This window comes from Microtus oregoni, unplaced genomic scaffold (genome assembly GCF_018167655.1).
Source record: "Microtus oregoni isolate MIOR12 unplaced genomic scaffold, Mior012 000035F_ref0000213, whole genome shotgun sequence".
In the NCBI taxonomy this organism is placed as follows: domain Eukaryota; kingdom Metazoa; phylum Chordata; class Mammalia; order Rodentia; family Cricetidae; genus Microtus; species Microtus oregoni.
Genome location: NW_024543094.1, coordinates 23,213,301 through 23,236,953, shown reverse-complemented (window position 1 = coordinate 23,236,953; position 23,653 = coordinate 23,213,301). Strand labels below are relative to the sequence as shown.

At 39.4% G+C, this 23,653-nt stretch overlaps 1 protein-coding gene across 1 annotated transcript in view; it reads left to right on the top strand.

Moving 5' to 3' along the window:
* The window catches only part of Trdmt1 (tRNA aspartic acid methyltransferase 1), a 34,797-nt gene extending 15,522 nt beyond the window's left edge, over positions 1 to 19,275 (top strand). The window contains exons 4-11 of the mRNA XM_041630868.1: positions 1,246 to 1,317; positions 1,838 to 1,903; positions 2,179 to 2,248; positions 3,192 to 3,275; positions 4,503 to 4,843; positions 7,663 to 7,720; positions 8,190 to 8,319; positions 14,095 to 19,275. Of these exons, the coding sequence (XP_041486802.1) occupies positions 1,246 to 1,317; positions 1,838 to 1,903; positions 2,179 to 2,248; positions 3,192 to 3,275; positions 4,503 to 4,843; positions 7,663 to 7,720; positions 8,190 to 8,319; positions 14,095 to 14,225 (952 nt within the window). The 3' untranslated portion in view covers positions 14,226 to 19,275. The remainder of the gene's footprint in view (positions 1 to 1,245; positions 1,318 to 1,837; positions 1,904 to 2,178; positions 2,249 to 3,191; positions 3,276 to 4,502; positions 4,844 to 7,662; positions 7,721 to 8,189; positions 8,320 to 14,094) is intronic.
* The last annotated feature ends 4,378 nt before the right edge of the window (positions 19,276 to 23,653 follow it).

The following is a 23,653-nucleotide window of genomic DNA, read 5'->3' as shown; positions in this document are numbered from 1 at the left end:
TTAAAACAAATTTATTTTTTCTAATAAGATATACTGTTTTTAAGTAGCCACATTAATAGAGTCTTAATGTTACTATTATTTTGTAGGTGAGAAACTGAGGCATAGAATGTTTAACTTTCCCATGACTATACAGTTAGACAAAGGTCAGAACCATTATTTCTTAATTATTTATATATTTTGTATTAATATGGCTGGCTGAAGTGTTATATATGATAAATATTTTGATTTAGATGAATAATCTTGTGCTGTAACATCTTTGAACTTAAGGAAGCTTGTCTCCCTGAGGGTTCTTGTGCCTGGATGCCATGTAGTGTGTCTGATGCTGTAGTTCCTGATCTTTGGAGTTTATAATTGAAAGGAATGGCTCATAAATTAGTGTTACATAACAGTGACATTTGGTACTGTAAGAACCCTGCAAGACCACAAGAGCACTGAGGAGAAAGTGGAGTGTGTCATGCCCAGAGAGGGGAATTCTTTCAGAGTTTCCGTTCGAGCTGTGAGGAAAGCGGGGTGGGAGTTTATTGGAGAAGGCAGAGGACACCCCATGGGAAGGTGGCTTTAAGCACGTGGGGCGTGTGCACAGAGCAGAAGTCAGCCCGAGGATGTGTACTGCTGCAGTGGCCCAGGGTCCTCCCTCTTGCCATCTTCTCTGTAGATGCTAACTACTCCAGCTGCTGCTACAGCCGCGATTCCATAGTTGATATCTGAGCTCTGGGTGGAAAGGGAAATATAGAACTGGAGATTTCTGAGGAATCGGTTTAAGACCAGTTTAATCTCCAGTCTTTAATCTCAGACCCGCTGATAGATTGATAGAGATGTCTCGTAGCTAAGCACCGAAGTGAAAACCCTGACCCTCTGGTCCTGTTTTCCAGACCCCATCCTAGTGTTCCTTTCTATTTGAACCTTGGCCATGCTGTGAACTTTGTCCACTGTGTTTCCTAGCCCAGTGCTGCCTGATTCCACGTGCCGACCCTAGGTTGTCTAAACCCTGAGATCAAGGGTCTGTTTACACCGGACAAGATTATCTCAGTGTCCCTTCTTGTCCAGTCTGCTTAAATGGTGGTTATCACGAGTGTCATCTACTGGGATCACCACCTACCCAGCCAACTTGTTGTCCTTTCTTTCCTGTTTTGTTCCTTATGGTAAAGATCAACTTATTTGAATTCTCTTAACTGACTAAGTCTTTTTGGTATCATTATGTAAAATTTTTGATAAACTCCTTTTGTGTTTTCTTTGCTTTTTTAGAATTGGCCTACAAGGGGATATGACTGATCCAAGGACAAATAGCTTCTTGTACATTCTAGATATTCTCCCAAGGTAATATAGATTTTTGCAAACTTACCTTAAATTTAAAGCTATGAGTATGGAAGAATGTAATGCTTGTCACTCTGTAGAGATTAGAAGTTGCCACATGCCCCCTTCTTCTGTCACAGTTAATAAAACGACAGCAAATGTTTCAGAATTGCATGCTTCCCTCCACAGTGAGTGACAGAGCTGTCAGGAGCCACCTAAATTTGGTTGCTGCTGCTCATTCGTTCTAGTCATGCAGATGTTGCCAGTGCTGGTGAACGCTCCCATCGGGGCTGAATGGCAGCCTGTGAGCCATGCAGAAGCCCGTGAAAGCCAGAGTATGAGCTATGCTTCAGTGGAAGTTAACTCTTCAGGTGTGAACTTGTTCAAGTATAGAATGTCTTGGGAAAAAGGAATAAAATAGGATTTAAAATTCATTTTTTTAAAATCTAGAAAATTACTTAAGCCTCCATTTCTTACAAGTTGTGATTTTCTTTTTACTTCTTTGTAATGAAATATTTGTATTTCTATTTGTTTTGGCTTGTAGATTACAAAAATTACCCAAGTATATTCTTCTAGAAAATGTTAAAGGTTTTGAAGTATCATCTACAAGGTAAAGCATATATTTGTCTTGCACATGTCTTAGACTTGGGGGAGAAGAGAAAGGGAGAACTGTGGTCAGGGTATAATATATGAAGGAAGATTAAAAATATTTGCTATATTGAAAAATAAATTAAAAACAAAATGCAATTTCTCAGGTAATGATTTGAAAGACTTGTCTCTAAATGGCTTTAGTAGCGTTGGGTTTTTCCTGCTGATGAAGTGTTGTGTGTGTTGTTATATAAGGATGCCATGTCTAAGCAAGGGCTGGGTCTTCTCTCTTTGCAGAGAGCTGCTGATACAAACGATGGAAGCCTGTGGTTTTCAGCATCAGGAGTTTCTGTTATCTCCGTCCTCCGTAGGTGTCACAACTGCAAACCCTTAGATGAGTGATCATTTAAGGACTTCCCCACCCCGGGGAATTTGATGTAATAAACAATATAGACCTATTTTTAATATTTCATATAAGTGTTAAATTGACTCAGACATGACTGTTACTCTCTGAAGAACACAGTCCATGCTTGTTGATTTACCTGTACATAAAATAGGTTCATTAAATTTCATGCATTTTTCTTTTTGGAAAATAAACGATTATAGGTTTTGAAAATAAATGGAGTTTTACATGTTTGAATTAGGTGTCTTGTGTGCAGTAATGCTCAAAGTAGTCCAAGATTGAAAGCAAAGTGGACATATTGTTTATAATTCCTTGTTGTTAAATGACATTAGATTGCAAGCACTGTTCAAGATTTGAAAGATTGATGTTGAAGTGTTGCTGTGTTTGCCATTCCTTTTAGTTTCTCATCATCGTTAGCTATATTATATAGCTCTTTGTGCACAGATGAAAAGAAAATGTAGTTTAAAAATTTAATATATAAATTATCAGAACTTGCAGTGTAACTGATCTCTTTAACTTTATTTCTGATCATTGCCTCTTCTAGAGTATATAGTACATCCTCCTCTTTAAAAGTAAAAGTAAGAATAGCAAAAATATCTATATTTAAATTTAATCGACTATTTTACCACTATTATATTATCAATAACAAATACAGAATGTCTCTATTTCTTCTTACTTGTGAATTATGACCTATGAATGCATTTGTCTGGGAGAAATATCATTCACTGAAAGCTACAGAGCAGCAAGGTAACTGCCTTAGATTCTTCTGTGAAGAAGTCTTCCAAAAACCAGTAGCCATATTTGCTCTGGCAGAAATGAGGTGCATATCTATCTGCGTCTTTATGCTGAAGTTGCCATAAATCTCCCAAATTTCATATGGTAACTAGCCTTTCTGTTTTGCTTGCAGCTTGGTATTCCAAACTCGAGGCTACGATATTTTCTCATTGCAAAGCTTCAGTCAGAGCCTTTACCTTTTCAGGTTCCTGGTCAGGTATTGTTGCTGCTGCTGCTATTACTGTGTACTCGTGAATGAATCTCGGTCTGCCAGTTTCTTCTCAGTACCTACTCAGGGCTACAGTGCCTATAGAGTTTATAATACAGGTCATCTTCATATCTGTTTCCAGGTCTCTGTTTCTCCTGGTGTTTACTTTTATCTCTCTCTTCTCTTTGGTTTACTTTTCACTAAGCTAAATAGAGCTAAAGCTCACAAAGCTTTGTAAGTTTGAAAATTATCATTAGCATTGTTATCCCCCCATAACTTCCAGGCCCACTGACTTTTGCATTTGTCATTTTCTCTTCCACTTAAAGCCTTTGATTACTTCTGATAAAATATAGTGTACTGTCTTTGAAATGGCCTGTTTAAACATATTTATTATACTTTCCATGATGCCAATTTTATTTATCTTAATTGGTTAAAATGTAGTAATCATTAGTATAAGCTAACATCAAATTCTCAACTGCTAAGTTGAGATTCTTGGTAAGTAGTTTTATGTTTTCATAAGAAATGAGGAAAGATAACAGAGTTGCAGTGGCTCAAAGAACTTTGCTCCACGTAACCATCCCCAGTACAGCTCAGAAGCCAGTAGGTCGGCTAGTGAAGTCTAGTCATCATTTTGACTCTCCAGTGACAGATGTTCTTTCTGTCTGGACGGTTTCAGAAGCAATGTGAAAAGTGTATTAAGGAAGACTTAATCATTAGAAATTCCTTGAGTATTTTTCTCAGTTGTAAAATAGAAGTATATGAGATTATGAGTTTCTATATCAAATCATCCACACTGCCCACCCCACCCCCACATGAATATTCTCAGTGAAAAGCACTGTGAGTTTTGTTTTCTAATTGAGGATGTTGCAGCATTTCCTTTTTAATGGAGGAGTTTGGTAATCTTTAGTTCTCTGCATATTTTCCAATGTCAACATTGCTTTTAAAACTTCTTTCCCCCTTGTGATGCTATGTTTATATTTTGTGAGCTTTTCCATAATAAGTACACCAAACAGGAATTCCGTGAAATAAATCCTCTGCAGCTCACTTTCTGTATGGCTGTATGACTAATAACTTCTGACAACAGCTTGTGTAAATACAAGCAGACCACTATGTTTATCTTTTTAATGTCAACCTTATAAAGACTAAAAAGTTCCCACATGTTCAGTTGATATTATTGATTTATCTCTTATTTTAAATAAAACTTTTGACAGTTTGTATTTTTTAATTTAATGCCAGATACTGATGGAGTTTCCTAACAGTGCGACTCTACAGCCACAAGCCTGTTCAGTCATTGCAGAAAATAAGCTCCGAGCGGAGAGTCCTGAACCAAGCACCTGCTTTGATGGCAGCACACAGTGTTCAGGAAAAGATACCATTCTTTTTAAGCTTGAAACTGCAGAAGAAATCGACAGGAAGCACCAGCAGGACAGTGACCTCTCTGTGCAGATGCTGAAAGAGTTTCTTGAAGATGTTGACCCAAGCCAGTACTTTTTACCACCAAAGTTGTTGCTGCGATACGCTCTTCTACTAGATATCGTTACGCCCACCTCCAGAAGGTCCATGTGCTTTACCAAAGGGTAAGGTTGTATCTAAAATAATCATGTTTCATAGCTAGTCTTTTAGTTCTCAGAGCAAGAAGTGTTTGATAAATGTTTCTCTTAGACTTACTTTTTTCCTAATTGCCTGTAGAGCCTGAGTGAGCATTCCTGGCGCAGAACATTCTGTGCACCACCCACAGAGCGTTTGTGGAAGACAAGAACATTTGCGAATGACCTTTGTATAGCTTCAGTACTTGTCTTAGCATGATTTCTGCAGTTTGTGAATTGGTAATCTTACATTTCTTTCTCTGAGACACATCAAACCTCAAGATTGAAAGAAATTATATTTTAGTTTAAGGAAATAAAATTGAATCATCCAGTTACAGTTTAAAATTTACTTGGATTTTTAAATAGATAATGAATTCTCATGTTCCAAAATTCAAAAGTTACTAATATTATAAAACTCCCTACTTCATCTGTCTCTTGGCCATCTGTGTCTTTTACCAGCCTGTGGTATCAATATACTATCTGGCCTTCCAAAGGTGTTGTTATTAATATTGCTTCCTGGGATGAACATTAAAAAAAAACTTCTCACCATGGCAACAATACCCCTACTACTAATGTTCCAGCCTCAAACTTAAGTATGATTCCACCAAAGTTCACTCTTGAGAACCAATGAATTTATTGGGCTTCTTTTCAGAGCACAGGTGAGAGGTTACCTAAGGGGTGTAAGTACTCCTGACTCCCAACAGGCTGTACCTGGAAAACCTTTACACAGTAAGGATCCTGGCTTGCCCGTATCTGCACAGATGGAGGGTCCTTTATCTACTCTTCCCTGTCTATATACTCTAGCTCTCCCCGACGCCATCTGCAATGAAGGCAGAGTTGCACAGCACAGTGATAGGGAGCAGTGGATACTCAGGTGACATCTGTGACCCTCCCCACCCTTCTACAAGGGCAGTCAACAGGCCTAGCTGGGGCACTCTTTTCGTAAGAGGGCAGAGATGAATTTCCAAAGTGGTGGCTGCTGGCTTAGCGGAAAGCCACTCATAATCTTCCTTGGATATTATTACCATGGTAATATAAGAATACCTTTGATGTTCATGGTAAAAGAGGAGTATAATTTGTTTTGTTAATTACCTATGGTTGAACATTTAGTGTTTTATTTTGGGTTGTTTCTTGAATTACAACAATTTTTTGACAGTTTTTAAAAAACATGGTGATAGGGGGAATTGCTTAGGAAAAAAGTTAAAAACACTGTCTCTGTTTTGTGCATGCCCCTCAGCTTCACTCTGTGATGTGACAATTCCGACTTGCCTGCTTGTTGTTAGGCTGTGGAAAGGCGCTGCTGCCCTATAGTCACATAGACTCAGGCTGATTTTATGATCTGCTGCTGTGCTTCCAGGAGAAAGGATTTATTATTTAAAAAGACTCCACTCAACTCTTGTCTATTACCAAGTTCAATAGGTTTTGGTTAGGACTCTCATAAAATAATACTTTGCAGTTTGTAATAAAAAGCAGCCTTGGTGCTCTCTTATAATACAGATGGCATAAAGGAAGCCTCACTGTGGCAGCTCTGCATCTTCAGCTAAAGATGGCGGGCGCACAGACGTCTAAATGTGCAGCACATATAAGAAGACAGTGGGAAGCAGTTATTTTTCCCTGATGTACTTCTCTAGTTTATAGGTTTTTTTTTTTTTTTTTTTTTTGGTTTTTCGAGACAGGGTTTCTCTGTAGCTTTGGTGCCTGTCCCGGAACTAGCTCTTGTAGACCAGGCTGGCCTCAAACTCCCAGAGATCCGCCTGCCTCTGCCTCCCGAGTGCTGGGATTAAAGGCATGCGCCACCACTGCCCGGCTTCTAGTTTATAGTTTAAATTGCCCTTACTGTGAAAAGAGAGTGCTCATGATGGAAAGCCAACTTGTCAACAACAGAAAAATAATACTATACCTTTCATTTCTGAAGTATTTTATACATCTTATACAATTTTAAACTAATTCTTAAATGAAGATGCTAATAAGAGAAAACTGGGTTAATGAAAGTTAAACTTAAGTTCTTGTGGTATTAGGGAGCCAAAGATTTTGGATGCTGAGAAGAAATTATAATTTGGGCATTATAAAAATAATAGCAATATATTTTCATCTATATATTTGGTTTAATGTGGCAGGGACCTTTGAAATATAGTGTGTACTTCCTAACAAGGAACATTGCAGATATGACAATTGATACAAAAACACTAATACAGTGTTTAGTGGTGTTTATACAACTCAACTGCCAAGTTTAGTTTTCAGAAGTTTAAATAGAATTATGTCTTTTATTTTATTTTAAAAAGCCTATATCTATGATACCATCTAAGATGTTTTAGAAGAATATAAATTTATGTCATTTTAGAAATATTTTATCATGTAAAAATATTTTTAGAAAGAGATCTCTGGCTAGTATACTGTTTTTAATAAGCATAAGGACCAAAATTAGAACCCCAGAACACATGTCAAATATAGCTAGGTATGGTGGCATACTGCAAACTCAGCTCTGGAGAGTGAGACCAGCAGATGCCTGGGCCTTGCTGGATGGCCAGCTTAACTTATTTGGTGTGTTTGATGCCAGTGAGAGAGCCTGTCTGCAAAAAACATTGGGTTGTGCTTGAGACATGACACCCAGTGTTGTCCTCGGGTCTTTACACACATGCATGTACATGCACACCTATATATACATAAACAGTCACACAGACTCACACACACACACACACACACAGAGAGAGAGAGAGAGAGAGAGAGAGAGAGAGAGAGAGAGAGCACGTGCGCGCGCTTTGCCATTAATATACATCGGGCGTCATGTATTATTAATGTGAATTTTTCAGGTATGGAAGCTACATTGAAGGGACAGGCTCAGTGTTACAGACTGCAGAGGATGTTCAGGTACCATGTATGTTTTTAAATTTAAACTTTCTATTCAGTAATATTATCTTTAATATTTATTTAAGAATATTAAAATATTTGAAATGTTCGGCTGAACGGCTATGTAGTTACTGATACACACATTTTATTTTCTGTGGTGTAATTCTTTTACTTACTGAGTTTCTTGTTAGCATTGTGAAATTGACTTTGTTAGTTTCCTCAGTTTCCTGTACATTTTCTAATTTTCTATTTTTATATTTATTGATGTGTCTTAGGTTCCTGATCAGTTCAGTAGAGCCTTTGCTTTTCCAAGTCTGTTGCCATTATTGAAGCAGTGATTCAGCTGTTCACAGAGATAGTCACTGTCCGTTCTGCTCCGTGTGACATGGCCGATGGCTTCTGCACTGCCCTCCAGCTGCCTCGCAACTGGAAACGGTAAGTCTGGTCATGCAGTATTTTTTAATTTCTTGTGGATTTTTTTTTTTAACAGATTGAGAATGTCTTCAAATCTCTTAATAATTTGCCCCCGGAAGAAAAGATAGCTAAGTTGTCAACGCTCAAACTGCGATATTTCACGCCTAGAGAAATTGCGAATCTGCAGGGATTTCCTCCAGAATTTGGTATGTGAGATCCGTGAGGGTCACAGCTTTCCTTTATTAAAGCTCTCAGCATTTCAGTAGGACCTCACATGTGTGTTTCATGAGTGACTTAGCCAGGACAGGTGAGTTTGTGAACTCCTGTGTGCTGTGACAGCTTTGGGGTTTTCCTAGCTTGTCTTCTCTTCAGTCATGTCTCAGTGAAGGTGCTGAGCCTTGTCTTCTAGTATTCCCTCTCCTTTAGTCCAGCAGGGAGGCAGCCCATTCAGGAGGAGGGCACAATGTTGATGACTAACTCTCTCGGGCAGTGCATAGGATCCCTTTCTGTTTCCATAGGTCTGAACTTGGTAACTCCACACTAGCCTGTGTATGGTGGGGGGTCCCTTCAATTTCTCCCCTATATTTTCTTGTTATTTTTATTAACTCAGAGCGAGTATGCTGTACCCAGCTACATTCCCCTGCCCTTCCCGTTTTTTTTTTTTTTTTTTTTTATAATAAGAAAGGCTCTTTTTGTGTGTGTGTGTGTTTTGTTTTGTTTTTTAAGTTGACCAGGCAGTCATGAGCCTGCTTTTTAGCCCAGGTGGTCCTTGAAGTCATGATCTTTCTGCCTCAGCCCTCTCAGTAGCTGGGATTACAGTCTATACTAACACGCTCGGCTAGGCCCAATTGGCATTTTCACAGTAAGAAGGTAAAGGGTGGTTGAGTTAACCAGTTTTTGGATAGGGGTTGGATTTGAGGTTGATTTTTACTTGAGCGAAGACACGTTATCAGTTATTTGTCTTTGTTGTCTACTATAAGGAATGTGAGGGGCACTCAGGAGCGTTAGGGGATCTACAGCAGGGGAACTGACAAACAAAAGCAGAGATAGAGGGAAGGCAAAGTCCTCACTTCACTGTAGTGCAGGAAATCCAGGGATTAGTGCCGTGAAGCCTGGACACTGTCCTGTGCTTACTGTGTTCCCAAGCCCTTCCTGTCCCATTGCTGCCAGCACTCTAGGTCTAAAACATCCATGTTTTCTTACCTCAGGGGCTCAGAGTGCTCCCCATTCCTGGCTAAACCGGCAAAGGGAAAACTAGACCTACCCAGCAAGCCTCCAGGACTAGGAGGAGGAAATCCGCCTCTGAGAACTCTGCTTGAGGATTTGAATATCGAAGGGAGACTTTTAAGTCCAGTAGAGTTGTAATATTGATGCCTGTTTGTGAGGTGAATAATAGGCGAAAGAGTTTGGGTTTCAGAGCCTAAGTAATAAACTTACAGATGAGGTCCCTTGTACACTGACAGCAAGCCGGCCATCCCATTTAACTGCTCTCAGTGTTTGCTTCTGTGAGCATACTCACAGCAACCAGGCTTATTTTCTACTCCCTGTCCTTTAAAGGCTTATCATTGCTGCAGTTTATGTTTATAAATTTGGATAGTTTATATATATATATATTTGTGTGTGTGTGTGTGTGTGTGTAACAATAAAAATTGAAAGCATAATTTTGAGAGGGAACAAAAATGGGCACATAGGAGAGACAGGTAGAAAGAAAGGGAAGGAAAAACACTATAATTGTATTCTGTTTTTAATTTTTTCTTTTTTTTAAATTGATATTTATTGAGCTCTACATTTTTCTATGCTCCCCTCCCTTTTCTCTCCCCCCTTCAATCCTCGATTCTCCAAGATCCCAATTTACTCAGAAGATCTTGTCTTTTTATTCTTTCTACTTTCCATGTAGATTATATCTGTATAAGTCTCTCTTAGTGTCCATATTGTTGTCTAAGTTCTTTGGGATTGTGGTTTGTAGGCTGGCTTTCTTTGCTTTATGTTTAAAAACCACTTATGAGTGAGTACATGTGATAATTGCCTTTCTGTGTCTGGGCTACCTCACTCAAAATGATGTTTTCTAGCTCCATCCATTTTCCTGCAAAAATCAAGCTGTCGTTATTTTTTTCTGCTGTGTAGTACTCCGTTGTGTAAATGTACCATATTTTCTTTATCCATTCTTCAGCCGAGGGGCATTTAGATTGTTTCCAGGTTCTGGCTATGACAAACAAAGCTGCTATGAACATAGTTGAGCATATGTCCTTGTGGCACGATTGAGCATCCTTTGGATATATACCCAAAAGTGGTATTGCTGGGTCTTGAGGAAGGTTGGTTCCTAATTTTCTGAGAAATCGCCACACTGACATAATTTAAGATAGAAAAAATTACTCTGTTCCCCCTTTTTTGATCAGCCCATTCAATCTTCAATGTTTTAGAGATTGTCACTAAAGAAAGGCAGACGTTCCTTGGTTTATGTCACAAAGGGAGAAAATTTAGGAGCTGAGGATTGGACTTAATTCTGGTTTCCAGGCTGCTCTCCTACTTCCTATTCTCTTCGTATTTTGAACAAGCAGGTGTACTCTGCATACTTCTTAAAAGAGAAGCTATTGATTGTCTAATCAAAGTGAGTTCTTTAGTCTCAGAAACCTGATTATTTTACCTCTAGAGCTGTGGTCACTGTGGTAATATTGAAACTTGGTAAGGGGTTTGGAGGGCCAGAATCAAACCAAGCTAGAATCTTTCTTTGCTCTACCTTAAATTATCTTTTCTCTTTTTGTTTTCTTTTTTTGTAAAATGTAGATAATTAAAACCACCCACTTTATGAGGTATTATGACAGTTGACTGAGTTAGTGTATTTAAATGCCTACATATTATCCTAGAAAAATTATATTGGTTTAAATTATTTCTCTATAATTTTAAAATATTACATTTATTTGTTTATTTATTTTGTGTGTGTATGTGCATGTACATATGTGCATCTGCCATGATGTATGTGTGTGTATGTTACAGGATACCTTGAGGATTCTCTTTTTACCTACTTACCTAAATGTTTTTAAGTAGTGGCACTAAGCTATCTTGGTAGACCCTAGAGATGGCTACTTTTTATTTTATAAATTTCATAAATATTTTTTCTGTTTTGAAATTTGAGTTTAGTAAAGTAGAATTTCTTGAGGTTCTTCAAATATATGTACACAAAATACTATGAGGAGTCTTTATTTTATTCCATTTAATTTTTAACATTTTCTTAGATTAAAATATAATCACATCATTTTTCTTTTTACCTTTCACCCTTTCAACCCCTCCCATGTGTCCCCTCCTTGTTCTTTCTCAGATTCATGGCCTCATTTGTTATTGTTACATATTTTTAATTGCTGAATTCTCTTTTAAAATATATGATATGCTTGTGTTGCCAGTCTTGCCCAGATGTTATCATAGAACATGACATAACTGTCCTTCATATGTGCTTCCAACATTAGCTCTGGGTACAAAAATGGACATCGTCTGAGCCATTTGTTCCCTGGCAATGATGGAATCATATTGATCTTTCTGTTCATTTTGTCCTGGTGTCTTGTGGCTGTCAACTTGCTTGTCTGTGACTAGCTGGCTTTAGGAGAGGGACACTGACCTTTACTGGGGAAGGAAAAGCTGCTATCTTGATCTCATGCATTCTATGTGGTTTTGTTTTTGAAGACTTGAGTTTTTTTTAATCTATCAAGGCTTTTTAAAATCACCCTTTAACTTAAAAACTATTATAATTTTTTTTCTATCACTTAGTTTAGACTTTAATATCTGCACAAAATAAAATTCTGTTCCTAAACTCACCTTTCCCTTTAGTGAAGCCTTAACCTTGCAAAGCAATCCCTAGGATAGTGTAAAAGTTCCTCGTAAACACATTTGTGTTCGTGGTTTTGGAACTGAACAATCTTTGAGATTAGTAAGGTGCAGGCTATGGCTCACTATCTGTGCGATATAAGCTTTACAATCATGCTTAATTGCAGATGGCGGCTTTATTATAGTAATTACTGTTATCTTATTACAGTTAATATAGAGTCTAATATTGGTGAAGCTACTTTACATAATGGGTCTTCATTACAATTATATGAAATTGTACTATTCTTAATGTTCTTAATTATTTCCTTTATATTATTGTTTAATTTTCTTTTGCTTCGCTTGTTATGACAAATCACACTGAATGTGATTAAATCAGGTAAGAGAAAATCAGCTTATGGAAGCAAACTATGAAAACGAGCTATATATGGTATATATAAAGAACGTTTTACAGCTCAACAATAAAAAGAAAATAATCTAAGATAAAAAATGTGAAAATGATTTGAATATACATTTCTTTAAAGAAAATAGGCAGATATCCAATAAACATATGAAATGGATGTTAAATATCATTAGTTATTAGAGAAATGTAAGAAAACCACAGTGAACTATTTCTTTATATCCACCAGAGTGAAATCAAGCAGTGCTAACATCTCTGCAGACATTAAATGAATATGACTCAGCAGTTTTACCTCTAGATACATATCCCAAAAAACTCCCATAATATGTACGTATTATAATAGTACCCCAGAATGGAAACAGCTCAAGCATTTACCAGTAGATGAATGAATAATAAAATATGTCTTATCTTAATAATAGTATTGACTAGTAGAAAGTAAGTACTGGAATTTGCTCTAATGTGAATAGACCTGATAACATTATGATAACTGTGGAAAGACTGACATAAAGCACATCTGTTGATTCCATGTATGAAGTTAGAATAGCCAAATCTATAATAGCATCAAAAATAGTGGTTGGGGGTGGACAAAGATAAGTACAGGGAGTGACTGCTGCTGATGGGAGCAAGCATATTTCATTTTGAAGTAATGAAAATGAAGATGTTTGAGAACTCTCCTAAAATGCACAAAGCAAATACATTTTTAAAAGAGTAAATTTTATGATAAGTGTTGTTAAATAAAAAAAAAAAAAACTTACTGAGAAAAATAGTAGCCACCATTTTTCCAAAGTGAAATAACATGTTTTTGTGAACTCTGAGTATGTGTTTGCCTTAGCTGTACTCTGTTATTATTTGATATAATTGTGTTATACAGCACCTCTTGCTATCAGTATTATAGCATGATGTTATACAATATTCAGTCCTCCAAATCCTCATTTATTTGTAAACTGTCATGCTTATATTAGCAGTTTACTATCTTTTGTGTTAGCTGTGAGTATACTTTCTTAGTACTTTGTTCTTAGGCAGTTTCATGTGTGAGCATCATAGAGTATGCTTACACCGACACACTACAGTGTCACTAGGTGATCCATTGGGCCTTCATTGGCCGTGCCACTGCCAAGAAGACATGAATGTATTTATAAGTGGCCATTGTGCCTTTACTAAAAGGTATCTTTTTTGTTTGTTTTATTTATTTATTTTTATTGAAAAAAAAATATTTCCGCCTTCTCCCAGCCTCCCATTTCCCTCCCCCTCCTCCCACTCCTCTCCCCATCCCCCAACTCCTCTCCCCCTCCCTCTCCAGTCTGAAGAGCAGTCAGGGTTCCCTGCCCTGTGGAAAGTCCAAAGTCCTCCCCCCTCCATCCTGGTCTAGGAAGGTGAACATCCAAACTGGCTAGGCTCCCACAAAGCCAGAACATGAAGTAGGATCAAAACCCAGTGCCATTGTCCTTGGCTTCTCAGCAGCCCTCATTGTCTGCCATATTCAGAGAGTCCAGTTTTATCCCATGCTTTTTCAGTCACAGTCCAGCTGGGCTTGGTGAGCTCCCAATAGATCAGCCCCACTGTCTCCGTGGGTGGGTGCACCCCTTGTGGTCCTGACTTCTTTGCTCATGTTCTCCCTCCTCCTGCTCCTCATTGGGACATTGGGAGCTCAGTCCGGTGCTCCAGTGTGGGTCTCTGTCTCTATCGCCATCCATCGCCAGATGAAGGTTCATTTGTGGACATTAGCATTGCAAGTAACTATACTGAAAAGGCCACCTCTGTTTTCTAGAGTTTCCCGAGAAGATAACAGTGAAGCAGCGGTACCGGCTTCTTGGCAACAGTCTCAATGTGCATGTGGTGGCCAAACTCCTCACAGTCCTGTGTGAATCATTTGGAAGTACCTCCAATTCTAGACAGTGATTCTAAAATTCTATTTTGAGCAAATTCGTATAAAATTTAAATTAGTTTCATAGCATTTTAATTGGAAATTTATGTAATGCATGTCAGATTGTTTTCTTAAATATATATTACCATATCCCCAAAATTTCACTTTGTTGTTTTGCCCTATGGGCAAATATTTTTATAAAGTTTTTAAGTATGTGTATGAAATATGTTTCACATGCTACAAATTAAGGATGTTTAAACTTTTATATCTATTTTAGTACTTTATATAGTATGGCATGAATAATATAATGATCATTAGAAAATCATTTTTGTACGTTAATTTTCAAGTTGTTTTATGTAACATGGAGAAACCAAGTGTACCTGGAAGCATCATCCCTTCTGACTAGATTCCATAGTGTTAGAAGGTGCTGTGCATGCTATGGAAGGGAGAGATTGTCATCATTCTTAACCAGCTGGGAACCCTGTGAGCTGCAGTGATGACTGCCCTGTTAGCGTATGTCCACGAGTGCTATGGGAACAACCAGCTGCTCTCCGAGTTGATTTAAGGCCTGATCAATGAGATGGAACCCATGCCTGGCACTGTTATCTGGCTCAGCACCCTATGGCTAGATAGGTCATGGAACCTAGGGGTGATCTACTACCATTATTTTGCTAAATGGGCATAGTATTAAGTCATTCCTGATGGTTTATTATTATAGATTAGTGTTGCCCTCAATACAGGGAATATGCTTCTTTTGGTAGATGGCAATATAGAAACTCAAAACTGCTTACCATGCAGAGACTGAAAGACGGTGGGGAGCTCAGTGCTAAGTGGGACATAGCACCTCCTTTCTGCCAAGGTTCAGGGATCCCTGCAGAAGAGGGAGCAGAAAGGCTGTAATACCCAGAAGTGGTTTAAGAAACCAGTGTTTCCAGGCAGAGCAGGACAGCTGTACATATGAACTCATAGCCATTGTGACAGCATGCACAAAGCCTGCATGAGCTGAAATCCGCACAGGACCCCAGCACGGAGAGTGCTGAGAGTGCCAAAGTGGACATCGAGTCCCACGCTAGCTGAGAAGCTACCTGCAGTTGATAGCTGCTGGGAGAGAGGCCATTTTCCTCAAGGGTGTGGTTGCTGGTACGTGATTCACACTCATGGCAGACTTATACTCAAGAATGTCGGAGCAACACAATTGGACTTGATTGTTTTGTTTTGCTTCTCCACTCCCATCCCCCTCCCCCCCACACACAGAGTTTCTCTGTGTAACAGCCCTGGCTGTCCTGGAGCTAGCACGTAGACCAGGCTGGCCTTGAACTCACAGAGATCCACCTGCCTCTGCCTCCTTATTGCTGGGATTAAAGGCGTGGGCCACCTCCCTGTCCCCTGCCACCCCCACTCCCACCCCTGCTGATTTAATTGGTTTTTAAGAAGACCCAAAGGGAGGAGTCAGGGAGGGAGGGTGAATATGATCCAGATAAATCGAACAATGTTCTCCAAGAATTAATATTATTTTAAAAAATAAAAAAATTGTTTTTAAAAATCTTACTTTTTGTTAATTTCTCCTAACTGAAAACAGATTCTAATTCTAGCCTGTTGAATGCTTTACTTAATTCTATTATTTTTAGACAAAAAGGCCTCAAGAAATGCAAATACAGATGAATTATCTATCTCTTCATTAATCCTGTTTGATTTTTTTGATACAGTGTGTCACTGTGTAGCCCTGTAGCCTGGAATTTGCTCTATAGACCAGCTGGTTTCTGACTGAGAGGGATCCGACTGCCCCCACCACACACACACACAGCCTCCAGAGAGCTAGAATTAAAGGCTGGCACTGCTAAACCCGGCCTCTCTTTAATCTTAATCTGAAAATAAAAGCTCACTGTTCTGTCTTCATTCGCACATACTTCCTTCTAGTTTGCCATTACCAGAGTGTTTTTGCTTTGTCAGCTTTTGGGTTAAATTTGTCTGTCTTTACATTCCAAGGTATATGACGTGGCTTATGTGGCAGGAAGGTCATAGAAGGAAAACTTGCCACTATTTCTATATGGTGCTACCCCATCCTTCTTTAGCTTTTTTCTGTCTCCAACCAATGTGCTCGCGGCATCAGTAGATGAACAAAGTGTGGCACATACATACCCTGAAGAGCACTCAGTGCTCACTGGAATGTGTGCATGACACGTGCCATGACCTGGATGGGCCTTGGGAAACTGCTAATGAAATAAGTCAGTCATGGAAAGACAGACAGGCTGCCTCAGTGTTTGCCTGGGGTTGGGAGTCGGTGGTTAGCAGGTGCAGAGCTGGGGAGATTGGGAAGATGAGAAGGTTCTGGAAGTGGATGGCACTGATGGTGACACACTGAAAGTGCTTAGTGCCACCAAGCTAAACACTTAAATCTGTTGGATGCCCAATTTCATGTTATATATATTGTGCTGAAATCTTAAAAATTGTTTTTTCTCTGAACTCAGGTAAATATGGTTTATCAAAGCTATAAAGCTGTAAGCTATCTATGTAGCAACAGTCACTGTCTACATTTTATATATGTTTAAAGGTGAACCTCACTAAAGGCTCATAATTATGACCTGAAATAATCTTGGTGCACTGTCATGCAGGTTATCTTCACTGCTGAACGATTCTTTATCAATGAGATGGTTCATAGTTTAACTGTAGTTATGCTATGCTTACAATTATGTGGTATTATAAGGTCCAATGCCCACTGAACAGTATTATAGTAAGTGCTGAGTTATAGTGTCTCAACTCTGAACACATTTGGTAGGTCTAGGGAGCATTCTGTTATAAGTTGGGAAACAAAATAGGACTTTATAAAAGTATTAAGGGGCTGGAGAGGTGGCTCAGCAGTTAACAACATTTACTGTTCTTGCTGAGGACTGGGGTTGGAGTCCCACCATGTATGTGCTGTGTTATATAATTCGAAGGTACTTCTTCCTTGCCTCGAAGTTTTAGTGCTCTAAAGGCAGCAGACTAATGAATAGATGCAAAGTAATTAATACTAGCAAGACGATTTACACTGGGGAATAATTTGGGAGATGAGTAGTCATCCTAGCTGTGAGAGCTGGACCATCTGTTTGGTTATGACATCATTGTATAGACTCATGAGTTTTCCACAAGCCAAGTCAAAACAACAAGGTCCCGGTTCTGAGGTCAGATTGAGTATTCAAATGTGCTTTCCTGTGTTGTTTGTTGTTGACAGAAGTATGTACCTAAGTGGCAGAGTGATCTTAGCATACTCATAATCCTGAATTTAAACCTCAGTTTACATGTGTGTGTGTGGGTCATGCGCGCGTGCACACACACTCACAAGAAAAAGAGAAAGGAGGGAGTGGAGATAATGAGAAGAATTTACATGTAATTTGCCCTTAGCTGGGAACTGCTCTAATTACATAACTTTGAAGTGCCATTGCCTTACGACTTTGGACTTGGAGTGTAAGTCACAGGCTGAGCAGTGTCTCCAAGCCTGCCATTATGATGGTTTGGGTTCTTTTTAAAAACACAACCTTTGGGCCTCTTGGCTTGTTCATCTTCTGTCAGCATTTACTGCCCGTGTGCACTGCATACAGTTATCATGTCAATTCGACAAGAATCCCTGGTCTGGTATGTTTTTCTCATTCATCACTTTTGTCTAGCATGTGCCTGTAAGATGTCGTTTGGGAGCCCCCTTTATGTGCGTCATAATAAACACCACATACACTTTCCTTCTTCAGACTAGAACAGTCAGCTGTCTGCACCATTTTCCTTCTGTGCTACTAAAAATTTGAAATTTCTAATAAAAGAATATTTTCCCTGAGTGTTTCTGTTTCTATCTTTGGAACTTTTAGGATATTTTACTGCAAGATATGCATGCTCTTCAAATATACAACCATGAGTCAAACTATACATTTTTTGTTAGTTTTTAAAGTTTAGTATCAATTTATCCTATTTAATCTACCTCAAGAATTAAAATATTCAGCTGGACACGGTGGCACCCACCTTTAATCCCAGGCCTAGAGAGGTAGAGGCAGATGGATCTCTGTGAGTTCAAGGCTGCCTGGTCCAGTGGTGAGTTCCAGGATACCCCGGGGCAATGTAGAAAGACTGTGTCTCAAAAAAATAAAAAATTAAAATATTCTTTACACACAGACCTATAAAACAGTATCTGAAGAAAATCCTACACTTAGTACGTAAGAATTGCATCTCTGTGACCTCCATGTTAAAACTCAGGCAACAGGGGCAGTCACTTGGAGGTGAGTGTACATTCCTCAAGAAATCCCACTGGAGTCAGCGATTGCTCTCCAGGTGGAGTCCTCTGTGGCTCCCGAAACCCAACATCCTTAGGAAAGAGAAGTAATGAATTCCTTCCTGTGGATTCCTGACAAGAAGCCCTCCTTGAACATAGTTTCAGGCAAGAGCATCCCTGTTATTAGAACCCCCAACAAAGGCGCTGGGGAAGAGTTCAGGCAATGCTGGGTGGTGTCCAAGCAGGACTTGATCCATACATGGAGCAGATTTCAGCGTAAAACTGAAAAACTTTTAGGTTTTAGACAAATAGCACAATATTTAGAATTTTAGAGTCCTGATATATATATATAAAATCAGATACGACTTTTTCTGTTATTTTGCTTCTAATTTCAGTTATACATTATTTCTCAATTGTAAAATACAAAAATATAATCTTTATACTAAGTATTGATTAATGAAATCTTTGGAGAATTAGAATTCTAGTGTTCCGTTGACCTGGAGTACATGCTGGATATTTTTTCTCTGCCCCCTCCTTTTCTCTTTAACACTGTTATTTCTGAAATTTTCTACTCAGTTTGGATCATAGATTCCAAAGCCTCAGAAAGCAAAGTGGATAGTTGGAGCCTGTGGTATTACAGAGTAACTCTCCATTCGGGCACTGCCTCTGTTGAAACACATATGAATTCTTCAGTACACTGAATTTCGTTGTGATATTTTGTTACATGTGTATAAAATACTTTACTTACACCCCCACCCCCGTCAGTCATTAACCTCTTTTGTCCTTCTTAGCTTCAGATGTATTTGCTCAAGAAACACAAGCCTGTGCAGAAAAGTGTTTGGCCTTCTCCTTCCCCGTGTTCACAAATAAAATGGTTTTGTATTTACCGTAGCTTATGAGTCTTCTTTTAGTCTCTAAAGAGCTGTATCATATTTATTTATTGTGTCTTTATGTGTGTTCTTGATGCTATGTCATTCCATGGCATACACGTTAAGGTCAGAGGACAACTTTCAGGAGCCAGTTCTCTCCTGAAACTCCACGTGGGTCCTCGGGTCACGAGACTTGGAAGCCAAGTCGTTTCCCTGGCCCTGAGTCTGACTTTCAGCTGCATGTAACGCTTCCCTGAAATACAACGTGGCTGATTCTGAAAGCTTCAGAAAATCGTGTTTTCCCTATAAAAACGAGCACAAAGTTTTACAGAAGTAGAAGAGAGGCTGTTTTCCTCACAGGCGTCTCTCCTCAGCCTGCGCATGCTTCCACTGGGTACTCACTCTGCATTCGGATGGCATCGTGGTGTCTGTTCTACTGGGAGGGATGGAAATCACTGAGTAGAAGTGGTTGTTTAGCTGGGCTGGCTTCATACTTAGATGAGGTCACCTAGAGGGGGAGAGGCAGAGGGAGGGTGGGCCTGGAGCTTCCCTGAACTGTCCCTCATTGTCAAAACCGCTTATTTCTCAGAGATTCTTTCGCTTTCTTAATCTTCTCTCTACTGATGACAAGCGGATGAGGCCAGATGGGGGTGTGTTTCTAGAATCTTCATGCTAGGCAGTTTTCAACTAGGATGGATTGCTGTCACATCAAATTTAGCAAAACAAAAAACTAAACATTTTTATTCTAAAATTGGTTTTCAAGACTTTTAACAGTTTTCCAATGGTGTGTTAGTTCTCCTAGCCTACCAAGTCCACATCCCATCTACTAAGGTCCTGGTCACTTCCGTTGCCGTTAGGTATCCCATTCATGAGCTTCAGTTAAAAGTGTGGTGTGTGTGTTAGATCAGAGTTCAGCATCAAGTGTCTTCCTCGGACTCTCTACCTTATATTTTAGAGGAGGCCTCAGTGAAATTGGAGCTCACCATCTTGACTAAAATGTCTGTCTGTCCCTGTCACAGGGATTCAGGCACACATGTTGGGGTTTTACAGTGTGGGTGGTGAGGATCTGAACTCAAGCCATCTGCTCAGCCCACAGGAAAGACAGTTTTAACACTCTCCCAACTGCTAGTACCTAGTAGTGCTGCCACATAGAAAACACTTGGGTGTTTGGTGAATGTATGGGCATAGTGACCACAGCAGAGTGGGAGTCAAAGCTGCAGAAAGGAAGTACAGTATGAAGCTCAAGCGTTCCCCTCTTCAGGTAGCCAGATTTACTCGTTTGGAACACATGCCCATAAAAATAAACTCTGGAATGTGCTTTTGGTTTAGGGAACACAGTCCAGATAGAAACAAATCTTAAAATACTGTGTTTTGATTTCTATCCTTGACCAGAGAACACAAATTTATTCTTGTTTTTCCCTCAGTACAATTTTAAACTGTGTGTAAATATAATTCTATAATAATTAAACAAGATAACAAAAGAACTCTTCAGACGGGAAGAGAAACACAAGCTGGTGTAGGTTCCTATGGCTAGAGGAACGACAGCTACAAGATGCCTTCTGATGTCTGTACCATGGAGAAAAGGGATGACTCAGTGCCGGTGTCCCCAACATACAGCCTAGAAACAGAAGGCCACCTGGGAGGCTCACCCCACTTCAGATAGAATGGTATATTCTTCGTAACACCAGGGCAGTGGCATCATCTGCTATCAGTGTGTCCAAAGCCCCACAGAGAAGCACCCAAGCACAGCTCTCCACTTCCTTCAGGCCCTACACCTGCTAGGATATCATCCAATGGAACCACAGAGGTGCCCAACCCAGGAAGTCTTCCTCACTGTGGTCCACACACTCTTGTCTATCAGAGTCACCAGGTTGATCTGGCCCAAGGAAAATGCTACTATCACCTAAAGCAATAACATCAATGGACCATTAAGACTGGATAAACCAAGCAGACCAAAATAACAAAGTCCCTGTGATTTAAACTGTCATCAGAATAACAGCAAACTAAGATCTCTGTGGTGAACACGGACAGTTGACCTGTTAAAATAAAAGATTAAAGTAGGACCCAGTCATATGGAGGTGTATGCCTGTAAATGCAACACTTGGCAGCCTGAGGCAGGAGGATTACAGGTTTGGGCCCAGTCTGGCCTACAAAGGAAGTTCCAGGCTACTCTGGGTTATAGTAAGAGTTTGTCTAAAAACTACAACAGTAAAATAGGATCCAGAGTCTCATAATATATAATAAGATATATTTAGGGACATCATAATTTCAGTAAGAAAGACATGACGCTAGCAAGATATGTCAGATGCCGAGAAAGCTGGTTAAGTTTCAACTTCTTTTCTATTCTGGTGTCATGGAATACAATCCCCTGGCTCCTAGACATTTTCCTAGAGGACAAAGGCTGCATCTTTCCCAGGTCTGTCCTCGCGGCACCTCTATCAGCTGCTGACAATGGGTGCCCAATAAATAATTGTCTGGTTACCTGATTTGAATATGAATTGCTGAGCATCATCATTGATATTTCTTTCATGACTTGGGGAAGTTTTTAATAATTCTATTAGTCAGCCAACCCAGGAGGAACAAGCTGATGTTATTGGAAAAAGTAATGCCAGAATTGTGTACAAGTCTTATAGTATGGTTTACAACTCTTCTAAACATAGTCCAGGAACTGTTTGCAAAGCCTGATTTAGCAGTGCCTCTGTAATAAATATAGACCAAGCCACTGTAAAGAAAACATCCAAAGGGGCAAAGGCTTTGTTTTATATAGATCTAAGGATAATGATACTGGAAAAGGCTCAGAGGTGAAGTCATCCCATCCTTCTTCCTGCCCCCGATGACAGCACCGTACATCTTCCCACGGATTGTGCTGCAGTTCAATTAACAAATCCCCTGGCAATGACAGGCCTTTGGAAAGCATCGGCCTTGTGAAGTCAGCCCCATCATAAATCACATGGGCCAAGCAAAGCTTCCTCTAAGATAAAGGTGCTGCCATGTGCCGCTTTTATGTGTATCTTCTTAATTAAAATCACAAGAGGCCTGAGGAGCGCCAAGGATCAGTGAAATTGATCCCTTCGTAGAGGTACTCTTACTTACTTACCTCTGCTCATCAAACATCACATTTGTTGAAAATGTGCTTCACCCTCTTTGAAAAAAATCACAAGCACCACTCTGTTCAATTGTTTATTTCCTTCACTTAGTCATTCACAGTGGAGTCTGGGTGCAGGCAGCTTCAATTATAGTACAAATGATGTCTAATCTCACACCATTGTCTCGTTCAGAGAACTTGAGACATCACCAGGTGAAAAACTGATTTTATCCTTTTAAGTTGATGGGAAAAGGATTATTATGGGGATACATCAATGTCCTACCAAAGATAACCCTTGCCTTACTGCCGCACACCTTTGTGGAACTCCAGCTTTGTCTGGTCCCTAGGAAGTGTTCTACTCCCAAGTCTAGCAGCAGGTACAAACGCCAACTAGCTTTTGAAGCCCCAATCTCAGAAGTTTGTATTTGTTTTGCTCTGTTCTCTGTTCATAAGAAATCCCTTACGGTGATGGGAGACTGCGGGTACATTGTGAATTAAAAAAGAAACCTTGAAAAAACAAAAGCATATGAAACTCTCAATAATGTATGACAATCTCCTTGCTAGGCACCATCCCTGCCGACAATAAATTAGTCACCTGTAATGATGGAATTGTGCTTCTTTTTCATTCTCCCTGGTGATGATTGCATCCACTGCAGTAACGAGCATGGAGAACAAATGCAGGCATTATACTCCATAGCTCAAGACACATTGTACTCAAAAGCTCAACTCAGCACAAGAGTGTATTTGTTCATTTTCTAGGTGACAATGCACTTCCCATGGAGTAAGCAAGTGAATAGTTTTAAACTGAATACTTTCCCATAATTATGTCATAGTATCTCATATGGAAAATGAAGACAATGGGATTAACATTGTATTGCCAGGAAATTGTGTGTGTGTGTGTGTGTGTGTGTGTGTGTGAGAGAGAGAGAGAGAGAGAGAGATCACTACAGTGGCTTGTGTAAACATAGTTTTTTTTTTTTAAGTTTTGTTTTGTCTGTATGTGTCCAGGTTGAATTTGGAGCTTTGGAGAATGAGTGCTGAGATTTGAAAACAGGTCCTTTGGAAGAACAGCAGGAGTTCTGAACTGCTTAGCCTCTCCAGCCCCTTAAATGAAGTTTTAAAGCAATTGTATAGTCCTGATAAAGACAATAAGTTAACTGTTTGAAAGGTTAAAAGAGATCGTTCTAGTCATAAGTACTTAATTTAATGACCAAATTCCTGGTTATTTCTAATATTTTAAGCTGATTTGAATGTGGACTAAAAGGCGCACCCAAG